A 19,975-nucleotide genomic window follows, 5' to 3' on the forward strand; every position below is an offset into this window, starting at 1 on the left:
TTATTTTTTGGTATGTAAGAAGATTTTTCTCTACTCCTATATACCCCCCCCCCCCATTTCATGGCCCGACTTTTCTCTAGGGAATCATGGTTTCATTTAACTTAAATCTGCATAACCTGTGCTTTCACATTAAGTACTGAGTTTTGGACCGAAAACTTTCCCAGAATATTTCTAAAGATTTTCTCTATATATTCCTATGTAAAAATTCAAACCGCCATCACGGTCCCGCCCTACCACTAGGGACTGTGATTTTGCAAACTTGAATTTACACTACCCGAGGATGCCTCTACACAAGTTTAAGCTTTTCTGGCCAAATAGTCTTTAAAAAGAAGATTTTTTAAGATTTTTCTCTATATATTCCTAAGTAAAAATTCATCCCCCATTGTGGCCTCACCCTACCCCTGGACTATTATTTAAACAAACTTGAATCTATATAATCTGGGGATGCTTCCACTCTTTGGGCTTTCCTTTTTTAGTTTTTGAGAAGAAGATTTTTAAAGATTTTCTCTATATATTCCTATGTAAAACTTGATCCCCCTCTTTTGGCCCCTCCCTACCCCCGGGGACCATGATTTGAACAAACTTGAATTTACACTACCTGAGGATGCTTCCATTTTAATTTGAGCTTTTCTGGCCTAATAGTTTTTGAGAAGATTTTTAAAGATTTTCTCTATATATTCCTATGTAAAACATGATCCCCCAATTGTGGCCCCACCCTACCCCCGGGGACCATGATTTGTACAAACTTGAATCTACACTATCTGAGAATGCTTCCACTCAAAGTTGAGCTTTCCTGGCCTAATAGTTTTTAAGAAGAATATTTCTAAAGATTTTCTCTATATATTCCTATATGTAAAACTTGATCCCCCAATTGTGGCCCCAATCTACCCCCGGGGACCATGATTTGAACAAACTTGAATCTACACTATCTGAGGATGCTTCCACTCAAATTTGAGCTTTCCTGGCCTAATAGTTTTTGAGAATAAGATTTTTAAAGATTTTCTCTATATATTCCTATGTAAAACTTGATCCCCCTCTTGTGGCCCCTCCCTACCCCCGGGGACCATGATTTGAACAAACTTGAATCTACACTTCCTGAGGATGCTTCCATTTTAATTTGAGCTTTTCTGGCCTAATAGTTTTTGAGAAGAAGATTTTAAAGATTTTCTCTATATATTCCTATGTAAAACTTGATCCCCAATTGTGGCCCCACCCTACCCCCAGGGACCATGATTTGAACAAACTTGAATCTACATTATCTGAGGATGGTTACACGCCAATTTGAGCTTTTCTGGCCAAATAGTTTTTGAGAAGAAGATTTTTGAAAAATACCAACAAGTTTTCAATAATTCTCAATTATCTCCCCTTTAAAGAGGGCATGGCACTTCATTTGAACAAACTTGAATCCCCTTCACCTAGTGGTGCTTTGTGCCAAATTTGGTTGAAATCTGACCAGTGGTTCTTGAGAAGAAAATGAAAATGTGAAAAATTTACAACGATGACGTCGACGACGACAACGACGACAGACGACGGACAAATTGTGATCAGAGAAGCTCACTTGAGCCTTTGGCTCAGGTGAGCTAAAAAAAGAATCAACACATTTATATGTATATAGTTTTATTGCAAAAACTGAAAAAATAATCAGTTTTCATATGACAACTGTTTCATGTACATATACAGTTATATACAGCATTCTAACTATGACCTTTTGACCTAAACTTAACTGGAGGTCTTTTAAAGAGTCCAAGTTAATATGTGTCAGTGTGTTACTGTTATATGTACCTCTAGTTAAGCAGATTAATTGTATCACTAATATATCATTTAGCTGAGTCTCCCTCTTGTTCATACTGCTCTCTCTCTCTCTCTCTCTCTCTCTCTCTCTGCCACTATTATTTACACAATATGGTATGTATCAATAAAATAACAACTTCTTGCACACTCGTTAATTTCTTTGTATACAAGGAACAGGTACATAAATACCTATTTTCATAAAGCTTTTTAGAATTCAATTGTGACAAGCAGAAAAATATGTCACATTTTTGGCTATTGCACTGGTTCGTTTTGGTTTTAAATCAACATTTATTTAGTTTGCATAGTCTCTGGAAAATAAAATTTTCCCATACTGCACACTGCATACTACCCAGAAGTACTTCCGACTCCTGTGAAAAGCCTCTTTGTGCAAAGAGAGCTGCCATATTGAATATTTTAATGGTAGCACACATATATTTGAATTTCATTGCCATTAGATTTGCAATGTAACACAGTTTGCTTCTTTGAACATGGTTCCACCAAACTGTACAAGAGAGCAATGTCTAGTTATGTGCCTGCCACAGGGTTAAGTTGGTTGAACACTTGATCTCTCAAAATCTATATTCTGAAAACTTTTTAGCCAGATGTCAGTTAGAATTTACAAACTGGTATCTCTTCTTATCCTGAAAATATAAAACAATTCTTTTATTTCATAATGGTAAATATTTGCACGTAAATATGTACTTATAATATAGCCTACAGAATTCTTTTTGAGTTGTGACAGGTAACAGCTTATACATGTACTTAAGCACCGAATGACAATTTTCTCTAGATTGGGATAGGTATACATGTATGTCTATTTAAACATTGAACACTTGTAATGATGGTATGTTTATTTTAGAACAAAAACAAACTTAATCATGTGCAATATTAATATTATATATAGACATCTGACACGTATATTATATTTATTTGACAAGTATTTACCCAAATCAACTACTGTGGTTTCATCAATATTCGTTGAATACCAATTTTCGTGGATTTCGTTGTTTAGTTGATCCACGAAATTAAATGTTCATTAATTAAAGTGCAATTTTTATTTACATTTTGTATTGATAAGATCATTGGCCACGAATTTACGTATCCTTGAAACTGTGATTTTCACTTTATCCACGAAAATTGATACTCTTGAAAATTAATGAAACCACAGTACGATATACACTAGCTGTCAGAGTTATTTTTGCCCTGTGTAATTTTTGCCCTTTAACACTTGCAAACAGCCTTACCCCATCATGATTTCACTAAGACATTGTTGTGTTTAAAGAGAGATAATTTGAGACACTGGGATTTGCCCAGTCCTAATCTCACCTGCTGACAACAAAGCAAAAGGTGCAAGATTAAAAACGAGGACGAATAATTCCCTGTATACAGTATAGATATAAAAGCATATATACCTTTATATTCATCTTCTTCTACAGTATCTATTGATTCTTCGTCTCCTGTGTCTGTTGATGAAGTGTCAGGTTCAGGCTTTGTCGTATAAGGATGGCTTAGTACTGGTGATGAAGGTCGGTGCTGATAGGTCTTCTTCCACTCTGCATACCTTTATATTGAATATGATAAATCTATGGAGTTCCACACTGAATTATCATATTTAAAATAACATCAACATGATTTCCACTTGGATGCCCCTCAACCATTTAAAACATTTCAAATTTGTAGATTATAAGACTTCAACTACTGAAGATTCCTCTACAATGTGACGAATTAATGTTCTTTTAAATCTGTGAGAAAGTATTCCTTACTGTTTATCTTCATCTTCTGTTGATGAAGTATGAGATTCAGGCTGTGTTGTATTAGGAACACTGGAACTTTGTGCAGAAGGTAGATGCTGCGAGATCTTTTTCAGTGAATGCCTTGTCATATAAGGATGGTTGGACATTGATGCAGATGATGGCTGCTGAGAGCTTTCTTTCCACTTTTCATACCTTATGAAATACAAGAGGCCCAGGGGTTACATTGCTCATCTGGACAACAATACAAAACTGACATAACTCTAACAGCTTTTTTTTTTTTATCAGATATCAAATATGAAAATATCTGTAAAATTTCACATTTTTTTCTCTCTCTATTTTGGCACATTTCATAACATTCTGCTTCTTCTTAAGAATGAAGGTTTTTAAAGATAATACTCTATTTATTCCTATGTAAAAATCCCCCCTCCTATTTTGGCCCAACCCTAACTCCAGGAATCATGTTTTGAATGAACTTGAATATACACAATTTGGGGACACTTCCATATAGGTTTCAAATTTTCTTGCAAAAGGGTTTTTGAGAAGATTATAAATGTTCCTATGTAAAAAATTTTACCACTTCCCCAACCCTACCCTTTCCCTAAGGATTATAATTTGAACAAAATTGAATCTACATTACCCTAGGTAGCTTCCACACAAGATCCAACTTTAATATCCATATGGTATGTGAAAGGAAGATTTTAAAGATTTTTGATATTCCTATGTATAAATTAGACCCCTCATTTAGGCTAAACTTGTCCCACAGGGGATTGTGATTTAAATAGATTTAAATCTAGAGTACATAAGAATGATTTCACATAATTTTCAATTTTTTCTGGTCAAATGGTTTTTGAGAAGAAAGTTTAAAAAGATTTTCCCTTAGAAATTACAAATTAAATTTTGACCCCCATTGTGACCCCACCCTACCCCAAGGATCTTAATCTGAACAAACCTGAATCTACAACATCCAGATACTTATGCATGAATTTCAACTTTTCTGACCAAGCAGTTTTCCAGAGGAAGTTTTTTTAAATATATATTCTAATGTAAAATTTTGACCCTCAATGTGACCCAGCCCAACCCCGGGATCATGATTTGAAAAAACTTTAATCTACACTACCTGAGTAAGCATCCATACTAGTTTCAACTTTATTGGCTAAATGATATTTCAGAAGACTTTTTAACAAATGAATGTAAAAAAGTTTACATTATTTCTTAATTATCTCCCTTGCAGAAAGGGCATGTCCCTTGGACAAATTTGAATTCCCTTGGCCCTGGGAAGGTTTGTGCAACAACTACTAAGAACAAATTTGGATCAAAAAAACTCACTTGATGATTTGGCTCAGGTGAGCTAATAATAAAATAAAGTTAAATCAAAAGATCATCAACACAGCCTCTATTGGGTGCCCCTAAAGCATTAAAACATTTCAATTACTAAATCATCACACTGCAACTACTGATCAGAAGATTTATGGAATTACAGTGAACTGAATAGAAGCTCTTAATAGGTGTTACCTCCAGAAAAGTCTTAACTACCAGTAATGTTTTGATGAGCCTTTACCCAATCAGATCATAGAAATAGGAGTTGAAACATAACTGCTCGTGACTTGAATGAGAGAGAGAGAGAGTTAAAAGGGGTAAATTTTAGGCAACAAAGATGAAAAATTCATCATTATTTACAGAACAGTAAAAAGAAATAAATTAAATATTGTGCAACTTTAAAGCGTTTTACAATATGATTGTTAAAATTTCTTTTGCCATGAACAAAAGCCTAAAGTTGTGGAAAGTATTCCTTACTGCTCATCTTCTTCTCCAGAATCTGATGAAGGTAGGTACTGAGAACTCTTCTCCCACTCGTCATACCTAAATAAAACAATACTGTTTTCACAAGAGCTTTCACTCTCGCATTTACTCATGATAAACTTCAAATTGATACAGGTCAGGTCTACCCATGGTTAACTGTCCATTCATTGGCTAATATACATATATATTTACATGCACCAAGAATGGTGCCCTCTATTTCTTGGAGACAATTGATTGTTATTTTGTCTTACATTTTACGATTAATTTGTTAAAAGAAAGATGTATTCACTAAATAAAAACAATTTAAAAATGCTTTCTTTGATGATTCATGGGTGTTATGAATGTAGTAGCGATATAATTGCAGAAATTTTTTTTTTTCTGCAATGTTGCCACCATCATATGCCGCATGAAACTGGATCGTAACAACTAATGTTCGCCACCATGCCTTATCTTGACATGTGTTGTTATAACAACCATACAAGTACTGGTTTGTAGCAAGAAATATTTGTGATGCAAAGTTCTCGCTAACCCTGCTAAAAAGGGAAAATTTCTGGCATGCGAATAAAAGTTTGTTCCTTACTCTTCATCTTCTTCCCCAGTCAATGTTGATGAAGTATCAGACTCCAGCTTTGTCATATAAGAATGGCTTAATACTGGTGAAGGAGGAAGGTACTGAAAGGTCTCTTGCTGCTTTTCATACCTATTCGAATATAATAAGCAAAAGTTTAATCAAATAAATGAACATCAACATAGCTTTTCTAGGATGCCATACAACAATTCCAATTCAAAACATTCCAAACGATGATATCCCTGAACATTTGAAAACAGTCCCCTTTTTATTCAATGAATACAGAAAATCTACCATGCCTTAGATAAATTTTAAACAAGAGTGAATAAATATAACACAGTTTGATTAGTGTTGATAGCTTGGATCATTATGAGTGATACATTATTGATACATTATAACACAGTAAGGCACTATGTTCTCAATGTTCACATATAGATAAATTTTGTCAAAATACATTGACCAGCAGGAGAAGAAAAATGATCCTATATTTTTGGTGCTTTCATATTAAGTATTCTATGAAGAACAAATGTAAACAGTGTATTCCAACCATAAATACCGGTAATGACTTTCATCTCCTATGTGGTTGTTTTTTTTTTTGTTTTTTTTTTTTGGGGGGGGGGGGGGGGGGTAAGAAAAATATTCTTTGAAAGTACAAGCAGTTGAACTTCGAAACCTCATACACTGATATCTCGAATACCATTGATATGTCTACTGGTAAGTGATTTGTAAGTCCCAACCAATTATTTTTTAAGTATTTTACCCTTAGTATCTCAAATACTCGGATATCTTGAATTTTTTAAACAGTCCTATCTAGATAACAAAGTTTGACTATATTTCACGGATAAAGATTACAGAATAAAAAGAGAAATTCTGAAATTTATTCTTTGACTTTGGCCCATTTTAAATACTAGGTAAATATTTCACATTATACTTTCTAGATAGTAAGACTTCAACTACTAAAGATTCCACAAAAATGTGAGGAATAATCTTGTAAATTGTGAGAAGTATTCCTTACTGTTCATCTTCTTCTACAGTATCCATTGATTCTTCTTCTTCTCCTGTGTCTGTTGATGAAGTATCAGGTTCAGGCCTTGTATCGGGTTCAGGCCTTGTCGTATAAGGATGGCTGGATGTTTGTGATGGAGGTTGTTGCTGAGAAATCTTCTTCCATGTCTCATACCTTATTTAATGTAATAAACAGAAATTGAGTCATAGTCTTTTGAAAGCCCCTCAACCATAAAAACTAGATCATAAGACTTCAACTATGAACAATTGCACTAAAACACGAGGAATTCATGCCCTTGTAAAATTTTGAGAGGTAATATTCATGGATTTTAATACCATGTCTAATTTTAATTTTTCTGACGGTTAGCCAAACATTTAATATGCTTGCAATTTTAAATTCACCCCGCTTTGATACAAAATTACTGAACTCTAGAATTTCAAAGAACTTGTGTAAAATAAGAAAAGATTAATAGCTGTTACAGACTACAATCAGAGTTTTATAAACAAAATTAATACATAATAGTTATATAATAACCTCATGCATAAAGACAACTTCTCGGGCCTTTCCGACAGAGCACGTAGACACACCTCGAATGTATTACATACATTGTAGACGTCTATGATAACCCTCTTTTTTTTATAAAACTTGATATAAACAATGGTTAAACACATTTAACTATGTGTTGAGATGTAGGCTAGACTTCATTAAAATCTTTATGGGAAAAGACTCCATTTTTTATAAAATTTGAACACCTGATAAGGTTATTACATTTGACTCAGAGGTGTTTTTCCGAGCTCCGCCAGAAGGGCCGGGGAAGTATAACTAAATAGTCTCATTAACTTCTTTGACATCAGACAGTTAATTTTAAATTAAACAAATAAAAACAATTTCTCCGAAAATAATACCAAACATATGTGTTAATGTTATCAATCAATTAAAAATATGACTGACTGTTTTAGCAAGTAGCCAGCGAGCTCATAGTTCAATGAGAAGTTCAGTTCCTCCTTGACCCGGTTCCACCTCTCAATGTGTGGCCCGATGAAGATCTTCTCTTTGTACCGTTTTCTGGCCAATTGCTTTTTCCTTTCTCTCCTCTCTGACTGGCCCCTTTTACAATCAGGATGATGCCTTTGCTTTCCATTCGTTGTAATGACCGTCTGAAAAAAAGCTTGTGCAATTTCACATGACAACAAATATTATATATTTTTTTATATTATGGAATGTTTATCATATCCAGATAGAGAAAAAAGGGTATTCTTAAATAAGGTTTCAATTATATCGAGAAGAAAAATATAATTTATCTAAGATTACTTTTATTACTTTTAAATGCAAACAAGATTGTCTATGGTTACCTTCATTGTCAAATTCAAAAATTGTTACATAACTGATAATTAAAATGGCATGGTTACAATTTTGGTCAAATTCTATATTTCTTTTTTTATTATTTACAATGCACAAGGCTCATGCCCTGATCCTGTTTTCATAGGTTTAATATACCAGTAAAAGATCTTTTTCAAGCTGATTTGTTATCTTCTTATCCATTTTTAGCATAAATAAACATTTTATAATGCTCAAAACATTACTCAAGGTCTTAAACTGGAATTTCCACTTCAACATTCAAAATGTAAACAAAAGCTCTGTTTACATAGCAAAGAATTGTAAGCTCTGTAACTCGCTTATAACTCAATGAATAACACAAAATAATGGTTGCCTATTTAAATGCCTTACTGAAGCATTGTAAACATTAAAATCAGAAAAATTGTTTCTGACCCAAATTGTGACCATGCCTTTAAACTAAAAATAAAATTCTATATACTGTAGCTCTGGAGTTCGGAGTTTGACCAACTGAATCTGGTTGTTGAACTGGTTCAGTGTAGAAAGGGTATCTCTGACCTGGGAACATTGCATACATAGAACTGGTTGTGTCTGGTTCATTGTACACCTGTCTGTCTGGTTCACTGTACACCTGTCTGTCTGGTTCATTATTCACCTGAATGTCTGGTTCATAGTTCATCTGTATGTCTGGTTCGACTTTCACCTGTATATCCAGTTCATTATTCACCTGTCTGTTCTGTTCATTGTTCACCCGTGTGTCAGGTTCACAGTACACCTGTGGGTCCGGTTCACAGTTCACATGTATGCCTGGTTCAACTTTCACTTGTTTGTTTGGTTCGTCTTTTACCACTGTAGCTGGTTCAGTTGATGAAACATCTTCGGTATCAATGATCATCCTGTGTTCGTTCAAATCGTGTGCAGTATTTTCACTTTGGGAATTGCATGAATTGGATGGAAGTGTCCTTGTGTTCAGGTTCAACATATTCATTTCATTAACCTTATTTTGGTAAATAGCCACTGGTGTAGCAATTCCAAAACTATTTGAAACTGTATTTCTCAGATTTTCCTCACAGGTTCCTGTGGTTTTTACTGTGGTGGTGCCCTTTTGATTTGGTATATCAAGCTGGTTGATCTTATCAATAATTGGACAAAGAAGTGTTACTTTATTCATTGTGTTGGTTTTTCCTGGATTTATCTTTGAGCTGTCAACTTTCTTGGTGAACTTTAATTTTTTTCTTTTCCTAATTGCCTCTCGAACGTCTCCTAGGTTAGTAACTTGATGTTCACCCCGAGAATTTTGTTGAGTCATTGTTCTGGAGAACTCATTAATATTCATTTTTGCACACACTGTATCAGAAGCACTTTGTGTAGGCAAAGGTAGACGGCTCATGTTGAATCCCTTTATAGACTGTGTTGGAATTTCCATTGCATTTTGGCCTCCATTGATTAGAGACACTGGCTTTAGCCTTTGAACAATAGATGTATTCTCCGGGCGAACCAGGGCCAAAGGCGGAGCTACATGTATCACATTCTCAGTAAGACTTGTTGGTCCGACCTCAACCATGTTAGGCATGCTTTGGTCAGATGATGAGATTACTTGATTATTTGATTCAAGTTCACTAGCAGACCTTTTCCTCAGGTTTTCCATGACGACAATCTTAATGTTCAAAATGCTATCTACTAATTGCCATGAGGGCTTTGACAAGTTGTCAAGTTTTCTATGATGATCTTATTCAAAATGCTCTTTACTTGCCATGCCAGTTTCGACAAGATGCCATTTGCTGGACCATTGGAACACAATGTCATTTCTCCCCACTACTGGTCTACTCTCTCAACTATTTTATCCTATGATGGCATGCACTGCAATTTATTACCTAAACACCAGATGCAAAGTCCTATCCTCCGACTAACTCTGTAAAAACAGCTAGGCCTTGTTAATCAGGATACATATATGAACATGGCTAATTCACTGGCTAAAATGTTGGAAATGTTGAAATCATAGTCCCTTTGGTAAAGGAATGATTATACACTGTTAATTCGTGGTTCCCGTTTGGGTTTTTCTATTTATTGATATGTCTATTTTTCCCTTTCAGCGGAAAGGCTATCAGCGGTTAGTAGACCCTGCACTTTAGTCTTCATGATCGATGGGTAATCCTGAGCAGCTGAAAAGTTTACACCGTGTGACAGCGCCTTAGTCCTTCGATAATTCCACTGATCTTGGGTTGTGCTGGATGAAAAGATATAAGGTTATCCAATGTTCCTGAATTAAGATGCCGTGATGCTTTAAACACTTGATTAAATTACCTTTCAGATTTAAAAACAACTTTGGTTATTTGGTAATAGCATAATGGTGCCATATTGTTGACATAAGAAAAAAATTAATAGAACATCTAACCCGATGTGAATTCCCAAACCATTAATAGCAAGGGGGGGGGGGTGCATTTTTTTTCGCAACAATTTTTTTTCTTTAACTTTAAGACTGTTTCAGAAATTTACCTTTTGAAAGAATGCACCTTAAATTCTGTAAATATATTCTTGATGTTCACAGAAAACATATAGTTCACAGGCGTCATGATATTTGATGAGTCTATCCCCCCCTTTCAATTTGGATTATATATAATCCATATATAAACAGTTGTAAATGTCTGATCATCTTCTCGAGCACTGCAATGCTCAATATGTGATGAGATTATTAAATCATCCGGTTACAAAGGGGCTCAATGATAAATATAAGAAAATGGAGGGGATTTTTTTTTCAGGATCTGTATAATACGACATTGTTCAGAGAATTTGTATATGACTCTGTCTTGTTTTTAGAGATGATTTTGACAAATTTTTATCTATACTAGATGAACTGACTAAAGTTTGAGCTTTTCTAGGCAAATTGTGTTTTAGAAGATTATTTCAAAATATTTTCCCTTTATATTCCTTTGTAAAAATTTGACCCCACCCTACCAATGGGGTTATGATTAGAACAAACTTAAATCTATACACAACCTGAGGATGCCTCCACACAAGTTGAAGCTTTTCTGGCTGCTATGTTCCTATGTAAAAATTCGAACCCCCTCCCATTGTGGCCCCATCCTACCCTGGGGATAATGATTTGAACAATCTTAAATCTAGTACACTATATATACCTGAGGATGCTTCCACACAAGTTACAGCTTTTCTGGCAAATCAATCTCAGAGAAGAAAATTTTTCAAGATTTTTCTATAAATGTTCCTATGTAAAAATTTGACCCCCCCCCCTCCATTGTAGCCCCACCCTACCCCTGGAGAGTGCATGATTTGAACCAACTTGATCTACACTACCTGAGGATGCTTCCGCTCAAGTTTCTGCATTCCTGGCTTATCAATCTCAGAGAAGAAGATTTTTAAAGATTTACTATATAATTATGTTCCTATGTAAAAATCTGACCCTCCATTGTAGCTCCATCCTTCCCCTGGGGATCATGATTTGAACAAATGAAATAAATCTACACTATACCTGAGAATGCTACCACACAAGTTTCTGCTTCTCTGACCAAATGGTTTTTGAGAAGAAGATTTTTGAAAAATACTAACAAATTTTCAATGATTTTAGTTATCTCCCCTTGGAAATGGGTGTGGCCCCCTTCATTTTAACAAACTTAATAAATCCCATTTAGCTAAGGATGCTATGTGCCAAGTTTGGTGGAAATTGCCCAGTGCATGGTTTTGGAGAAGTCGAAAATGTAAAAAACTTAATTATAGACTGATGGATGCCAGACTAGAAGCGTTCAGAAAAGTTCACTTGAGCTTTCAGCTCAGGTGAGCTAAAAAGGGTGGTAAGGACTTATAAATCACTTCGACATACTCAAGTTTTCGAGATATCAATGTTCAGCTGTATATTAAGTATTAATAGGATCACTTCCTCGCAATTGTGATTTTCACCCTAAAATAATAAATCAACAGTAACTTTTCAAACATTCTTTTTATTTTATTAACATCAAGAAAGCATCTTAAAAAATGTTTTAAGTAGACATTGCTGCTTTCACTGAAAGTATTTGAAAGATAATAGGCATATATAATTATATGGGCTATATCACTCACAACAATTCATAGAAAGTTCAAATTCTTGTGAACTTAAGCACGGCTTTGCCAACAGAGCTATCACATATTATTCAATATTAGTTCTAGCAATATACATTGAACCATTAGTAAGAATAACTTCCTTTTATACAAGGATGACAAAACATTGAAGATTTATTGTTCATACTTTATATTTCGAATCATATTATTTTCAGCTCACAATCGACCTCTTCTCGAACATTCATGAAGAAAAAAAATATTGAAAAATATCATCAAAGGACTATGTGTGATATGGTCAAATATCTGCCCCCAATTTTAAACAATTTTTAAATAATATATTATAAAATTCAAATTTTCATAAATCATTGTACAGAAGATGCCTATCACTGTAATTTTGATTTTACTTATCATTGCTTATTTGCTGTTTATCTATGACATCACCTTAATGAAATAATTCCCGCAAATTTTGCAAACAAATCAAAATATTTTCATTTCTGCTTCATACCCGGTACTTTGCATTCGGAAGTATAGATTGCAGGTCTGCTCAAGTACAATTTTCACATTTGTTTTTTCTCAGATAGTTATACCCTTAATCATGTTAATAATAAATAATGGTACTTAAGCAAGCCTGCGCTCGATGTTTCCCCGTTGAAAAACCACCAAAAAATACCCATATTTTGCTACAAAACAACAATTTATTTAAATAAGGCAAACTTCATGACGTCATTTCTACATTATGGCGTCACTGTGGTGATAACCTTTTACACCCTCATTTTCAATATGATTTCTACTACCTTCTACCTTATTTTTAGAGCTCTTTATTAAACTTTGATTTTGGGGGCCAAAAATGCATAATACCGCACATAGTCCTTTATTAAGGTTGACATAAAACACCAATTATATTAGCTGCAGGACTGTAGCTCCCGGTCTGAAAAAATTCGGATGGACGACCTGGGAGCTACAGTGCCTCCCATAGTAAAAAACTGCAATTTACGGCGCACAAAAAATTGCGCTAGTTTTGGACTTATTAACCTTATTTTCATACAAATTCTGTAAAAATAATAAGTACCATTAAATTCTTCAGCAAATTTACTACTGATATCGTCACTACACTTGCCTCAGATCTTCTCTTAAACATGATAACCGACCTCGGAAAAAGAAGGATGCTAATTTACGTCGAGATCGAGAGTCGCCATTTTTAAATGTAAACAAACTTGCACCTCTTTAATTTACAGGGCTGGTGATGGTGTTTAAAAGACTATCAGAAGTAAGTGAAGTGACGATATCTGTAGTAAAATGTCCGAGGAATTTTTTGGGATCAAAGATTTGTACAGAATTTGTATGAAAATAAGGTTAATAAGTCCAAAACTAGCGCAATTTTTTGTGCGCCGTAAATTGCAGTTTTTTACTATGGGAGGCACTGTAGCTCCCAGGTCGTCCATCCGAATTTTTTCAGACCGGGAGCTACAGTCCTGCAGCTACAATTATATATAATCAAAACGTTGCAAAAGTTTGAATCCCAAAATAGTATCTTACAGATGACTTTCTGACAAAATGATAGAATCTAGACTAGATTTTTTTTGTAAAACTTCAAAGTGGGTTGAATTTTCAATTTTAATAAATGAACTGAGCACTTCATGTTTTACTTGATAGTATAGCATGTATGAATCTGATAATCTCATGCTTTGTTTTCAGGTGGTGTTGCAAATGCACTACACTTTTGAATTGGGCTGAACAAATCTTGCACACATGTAGTGGACTTTCTTTGCATCCATCCAGTTTGTAGATGATGCCTGCTTTAAGAAGACCCTGACCTTCAGACATGATGCACTGTGCTTTGTGTTGCTGGCATATCTCTCACAATTGCACTGTATTGGGTCCATGGTCGTGTGTCGAAATAAGTGATTGGCATTATAAAATCTCTTGAAACAAATCTTGCAGTAAAACATTTCACTAGAATGTATTTTCATATGCAGCTTTAAATGGAGACTGTCGCTGAATTTTTTATTACACAGAAGACAAGACAGACTAGGGACTGGAACATGAGAGTTCATGTGAAGCCCAATGTTGCCGAGGCTCCTGAAAACTTTTCCACATATGAAACACTTGAAACCCTTCTGTTCGACTTCCTGTATATGTTTATTTCTCACGAGAGATTTCCAAATGAAAATTCTAGAGAAACACCTTCAGCAGACCGGGCAACAATGAATTTTCTGAGTTCAATTTGCTTCCTCAAACTTATTTCTAATTTTAAAGACTTCCTGCATTTTATGCATTCGTTGTTTGTATCAATGGAAGATGGACTTTCAAAATTTCTTTGATAGAACTGCCCACAAAATCTGCACGTCTTAGCTAACTTTTGAGAACACCTATTCTTAAGATGCTTTTCCAATAGAGACTGGTTGGAAAAAAGCTTGTCACATATTGGGCATGTAAACACAGCTATAGCACTGGCCCTTTCAGGTATATTGTGAGCTTGCATGTGCTCCTTAAATGCAGAAATCTCTTCATAATTCTCTCTGCACACTGAGCAGTGGTACCTCAAACTCCTTTGAAGAGCCTCTTTGTTGTTTTCCAAGTGAACACAAACATTATGCCGCTGTGAAGAACTAAACAAGGTAGAACATTTGTCACAATTGAACATTATTTCTTTTAGCTGCACGCCATGAGATTTGCAGTGTAGCCCAAAATCTTTGCATGGAGTTTGCTCTAAACAGATAGGACATGCTTCTGTAATCAAAGACTCTACAAACTCCTGACACAGCTTCTGATGTTTTTCCAGTTGCTTTCTGTTGGAACATTTGGATTTGCAGCCAGTGCAGTGTAAATTGCTGTGCCCCCTAAGATGCCGGTTCAGTTCCTCTGCTTCTGCAAATGCCTTATCACAGACTCCACATTTAAAAAATTTTCCAGACATCTCTAAAAATTTGTTAATATTGTCCTCTTCATCCTCCTCCTATAAATATAACATGCTTAATGTGAAAATAACATTTTAAAGGTCACGATTTTGGTCAAAAACTGTTTTTTCGATTTTAATGTTTACAATGCTTTGGTTATGCATATTTAATAGGCAACCAAAATCTGAGTGTCTTTCATTGAGATATGAGCGGGTTACAAGCTAGAGCTCATCATTCTTTGCTATGTAAACAAAACTTTTGTTTACATTTTGAATGTTGAAATAAAATTCTAGTTTTAGACCAAAAATGAACGTGTTAAATGTTAGGAACTGTTTATTGCAGCTTTGCTAGCCAAGGGTTACTGATCCACACCGCTTCTCAATTTAGTGATCCCGAAGTAAACCCAGGGTTTTGATTTACTTTCTGTTAGGTTGGGTCTAATCGATACTGTATATGTGTCATTTGATACAAGTACATGAATGCATGCATAGGGAGTCAAAGTAATTAACCGTATATACAGTCCCAGAAATGTTCTACTTTCACAATTGAATGCCAAGTGAATGATGAGCGCACGCTGAACAGAATTTGATGAGCGCTATGAACAGTGAGCGAACACAAAGTGAACACTTTGTGAACAGTGAGCGCGAACAGAGCACAGTGAAGAGTGCAGGTGAACACACAGTCAACACACTGTGAACTCATGGCAAATGGAAAAGTATGACGTTTCAGGGACTGTATTCCTTATTATATATATGCAAATATTTATTTTTGTGATAACTTCGTTTTGCATCAAATAGTAAGATTTAGAAATAAAAAACGCCAATTTATTATTACAATTTCATTTAGTTTAAATCTGTCCAAAAAAAATAAAATTTAGATTTTCCATATTATGTGCTTCTCACAATTTTATGCCAATTTTAATTCTTTGTGTATAATTAGGAATCTACAGTAACCTTTTACCTTGGACACATCAACTGAGGATTGGGTTTCCTTGGGAGCTGATTGTTGTGGGGCAATATGTCTCTTCCTTGAGCTGGTCCTATCAACAACTCCTTTAATATCACTCCAACTTTTTACTGGATTAGGGGAGACTGGGCAGTGAGAAACAGTGTGTATTGTTGTACTTGGTGAGTCCTTGGAGAACTGTTTTGAGGTGTATATCTTCTTTCTGGATGAAGAATCATTCTGGCAGTGTGCATTCCCTAAAGACATATGTGAACTTTCCAAAGAGGAATCAGTTATTGTTAGATTGGCTTCATTCTGAACAACATGGGAGAGCGAAGGTTCAATGGAAAAATAAGGTATGCGATGTTGGTCCGCCAAACTGGTACCAAATATGCTAAAATCATTTTCTGTATTTATCATTGTGGAACTACATTTGTTTCCTGACAACATTTGTGAATTAGCAGAGTGAGACGTATTGACTTCAGACTCATTCCAACCAGTCAATCTTGCATCAGATATAACATCCTTATCTATTGATTCAGTTGCTGCAACATCGTTTTCAGTTTTTATCACAGTAGAAACTATCGGTGTGAATAAAGCAGGAGATGCCGTAGATTGATTGTGTCCTGTCAAATCAGAATAAGTTATAATGTCTTCTGTTTTTATGTTCTGTGAGATGAATGATTCATTTGCAAGATCATTTTCAGTTTTTGTCATTTGAGGAATTGATGTTTTATCAGTAGCAGTTGATGTACATAAAAAGGGAGACTCATTGAGTCCTATCCAATCAGAATCGTCCTCAGTTTTTATTTTCTTTGAGATGTACGAATGACTTGTATCCAATGGTCCAATATTTGAAGGAGTGGCAGTTTCTACTTGCTGCGAGAATCTGTTATGATCTGTAGCAACGTTTGACCCTGATTGCTGGGGGTCACCAGGGTGTTTTGGTCGTGGCATCATAAGCTTGTCACCAGGGTGTTTTGGACGTAGCACTACAAGCTTATATCTCTTCTTCGATTCTTGCTGACTCTTAGTTGTTATACTGAGTAAATTTTTTATAACATCGGAATAACAGCTGATATCATTTTTGTTGGCATTATCAGCACTTCTGCCTTCAGCCATGTTCAATGGAAACTCCCTAGAGCTCATTCTCAGCAGTTTTAGAATTCAACTGATAAATGGTTTTGTGTAGTTCATCACACTGCAGCTTTTCCAAATTCCCTTATTATATGAAGATCAGGATAAAATGCTCTATTTTCATATGTCATGTTATCAATGTGTGTTGAGTGTCTTGTTAACAATTAAACATCTTGCCCGTTGTTAAGTAAGTCAAAACTGTAACATTGCCTGCTTCCAGAAGAAAATTTCACTGTATGGACTTTTATACTCAAGTAGTGTGCTTAATAGAACCTGCTTAATAGTCCAAACTTTAAGTGTGTCGCCTGAAACAAATGATGAAAACAGGATAAATATCATATCTTATCACATAAACACTTGAATCTATAATAATTTATTTGATTATATTTCGACCCTCTCTCATCATGCTGATAGATTATGACAATAATAACAATATTGTACATTGGCCAATATTTCCATCAAGATGCAATATTTTACAGATATATCCTTAAAGGCTCCACGGGCAAACCAAAAAATGTTGAATTTTGATTGAAATTTGTGGCAATGATATAATAATCTGAATAATACAGACTATCTTTATCTCATGATCACAGGCACCTTAATCTTTATCAATCAGTCGCTCAATAAGCCAAATATATAAAAAAATTCTACCCCATCTATACATAAACACACTTGTTTTTAAATATAATCACAGGCGCCTGAATTTTTATCAATCAGTCGCTTAATAAGTCATATATCGAAAAATTCTACCCCTACTATATATAATATAGTAGGGGTAGAATTTTTCGATATATGACTTATTAAGCGACTGATTGATAAAAATTCAGGCGCCTGTGTTTATATATAGTAGGGGTAGAATTTTTCAATATATGACTTATTAAGCGACTGATTGATAAAAATTCAGGCGCCTGTGATATAATGTTGGCCGTTGGAGGAGGTATTTTTTTTATATTTGGCTTATTGAGCGGCTGATTGATAAAAAATCAGGTGCCCGTGGTTAAAATTTAGAAAGCTATCTACAAATAAGTTTAACCTTTCAAGGAATGCATTGTTCTTATATGATTCTCTACTTACTAGGCTGTATTTACTGAAAATATAGCAAACATTGATTTGGTCATCCGATCCCGTAGTGTTGAGTGTTATTTGAATACCGATCCCGACTTTAGAGACGAGCAATATTAATGCTTTCAGCATTAATTGCTCACCTGCTTGGAACAAATTAATATTGTTATATAGGCGCAGATCAAGGTCACTCCTACATTAGGGGCTTGGGTGAAGGGGGGTTGTGCAGGAGAGGCACAATCATGCCATGAAAATTTAAATTTATAATTTATTTATAAAATTCACTGTATAGTAAAATTTCCAAAAATATAGGTCTCAGACGCCCTCCCAGAAAACAAAAATAACCTCACGGTTTCTAAAACTGCATCACCTGTACGCCGAAACCAGCCAGTATCTTTGAATTACAATAGTTCTCAGAAAGACGCTATTTTTTCAGTCCTTATTCTAATTGTTTTTTGCGGTTTCTAATTTCTTGAAATGTAAAACATGTCATCCTTCTGACTCATTCTTTTGTTTCCTTATTCTGATATTTGGTATCAAGTAGTTTTAAATCGATCTAATTTATTACCCAGTCCCTCGAAAGGGGTTCTTTCCGAATTGACACAACTGAACTGTTATGATGGGTTCTTTTCATGTTTACCCATTTCAATTAATTTGGGTTACTCCTGTTATTCAGTAAATCGAACAACAATATGCAATATTCTCCACGAGCCTCCACCGTCCACGTCGCTTCACAATGCTCCACCGCGCTTCACCAAAACCCACCAAGATCCGTGTAATACCCAATTATATCATGTTCCGCCCCATCCAGTTTACAATAAAATAAGAATCAACATTGGTCACTTACAATTTACACACAGTTTTCTTTTAAACCATTACAAGCAACTTTTATGCAAGCCCATATGTCTTTTAAAAAAAGTACAGACTCATGCATGTCACTGTATAGACGCTGGTCTAGGAACTGAGGAACTAGACTGTCCAATCACAGAAAAAGAAATTGTCGATGCTATCAAATTAACGTTTAAAAAAAGAAAAGTCGCATTGTACTGACCTAATAATTCATGAATATTTCAACGAGTTTAAAGATTATCTTGTTCCTATTATACTAAGAATGTTTAATAGAATATTGTCTTCTGTTTTTTCCCTAATATGTGGGCACAGTGTATTATAATACCAGTTTTTAAAAAGGGTGATGCATTAGACCCCAATAATAATAGAGGCATTAGTCTTGTCAGTTGCTTTTGTAAATTATTCACATATATTTTGAATCAAAGGTTGTTAACATGGTCTGACGCAAATGATGTATGTAATCACTGATGCACAGTTTGGATTTCAACCCAAACAAGGTACAGCTGAGGCTATATTTAGCCTTTCAAATATTATTTATATGTCAATAAGAAAATCAAAGGCCTGAAGGGCCACACTGGCGTCGAGTTAAAGTTAATTTGAAGAGTAAATACCTAAATAATTTTTTAAACAAGTGAAAAGCTGTCAATGTGACAGCTAACGGGTTTTCTTTTTATATGAAAATAAAAGTGAAATAAAGTACCCCATATGCAATATTTTGCTAAAAAAAAGACTTAGTTCAAAAGATGGTATTTTTTCATAAATAATCAGAAATAAAAATCCT

General features: G+C 34.8%; 1 protein-coding gene across 3 annotated transcripts; it reads right to left on the reverse strand.

Annotated features, from left to right (window-relative positions):
• Positions 1 to 1,600: 1,600 nt before the first annotated feature.
• Positions 1,601 to 18,408, reverse strand: LOC128184034 (zinc finger protein 181-like). Of its 3 annotated transcripts, XM_052853319.1 has the most exons (9): positions 18,358 to 18,408; positions 16,162 to 17,588; positions 7,871 to 8,076; positions 6,929 to 7,093; positions 5,926 to 6,045; positions 5,340 to 5,405; positions 3,555 to 3,737; positions 3,204 to 3,352; positions 1,601 to 2,432 (listed from the first exon to the last, which is right to left on the reverse strand). In XM_052853319.1, the coding sequence occupies exons 2-9, from the start codon at positions 17,293 to 17,295 to the stop codon at positions 2,428 to 2,430; spliced, it is 2,028 nt and encodes a 675-aa protein (XP_052709279.1). In that variant the 5' UTR covers positions 17,296 to 17,588; positions 18,358 to 18,408; the 3' UTR covers positions 1,601 to 2,427. The 3 variants fall into 3 exon arrangements, with proteins under 3 accessions (XP_052709279.1, XP_052709278.1, XP_052709280.1); XM_052853318.1 differs by lacking the exons at positions 16,162 to 17,588; positions 18,358 to 18,408 and adding an exon at positions 8,736 to 10,763; XM_052853320.1 differs by lacking the exons at positions 1,601 to 2,432; positions 3,204 to 3,352; positions 3,555 to 3,737; ... (2 more) ...; positions 6,929 to 7,093; positions 7,871 to 8,076 and adding an exon at positions 13,791 to 15,260.
• Positions 18,409 to 19,975: the final 1,567 nt, after the last annotated feature.

This window comes from Crassostrea angulata, chromosome 5 (assembly GCF_025612915.1).
Source record: "Crassostrea angulata isolate pt1a10 chromosome 5, ASM2561291v2, whole genome shotgun sequence".
In the NCBI taxonomy this organism is placed as follows: domain Eukaryota; kingdom Metazoa; phylum Mollusca; class Bivalvia; order Ostreida; family Ostreidae; genus Magallana; species Magallana angulata.

Excerpts from the sequence above, each read along its gene's own strand:
- LOC128184034 (XM_052853318.1), bottom strand. The coding sequence starts at position 9,902 with ATGGAAAACCTGAGGAAAAGGTCTGCTAGTGAACTTGAATCAAATAAT. Across the intron at positions 8,077-8,735 it reads CTCCGAACTCCAGAGCTACA|ACGGTCATTACAACGAATGG; the intron begins GTATATAGAATT and ends GCTTTTTTTCAG. Across the intron at positions 6,046-6,928 it reads ACTGTAGAAGAAGATGAACA|GTATGAAAAGCAGCAAGAGA; the intron begins GTAAGGAATACT and ends ATATTCGAATAG.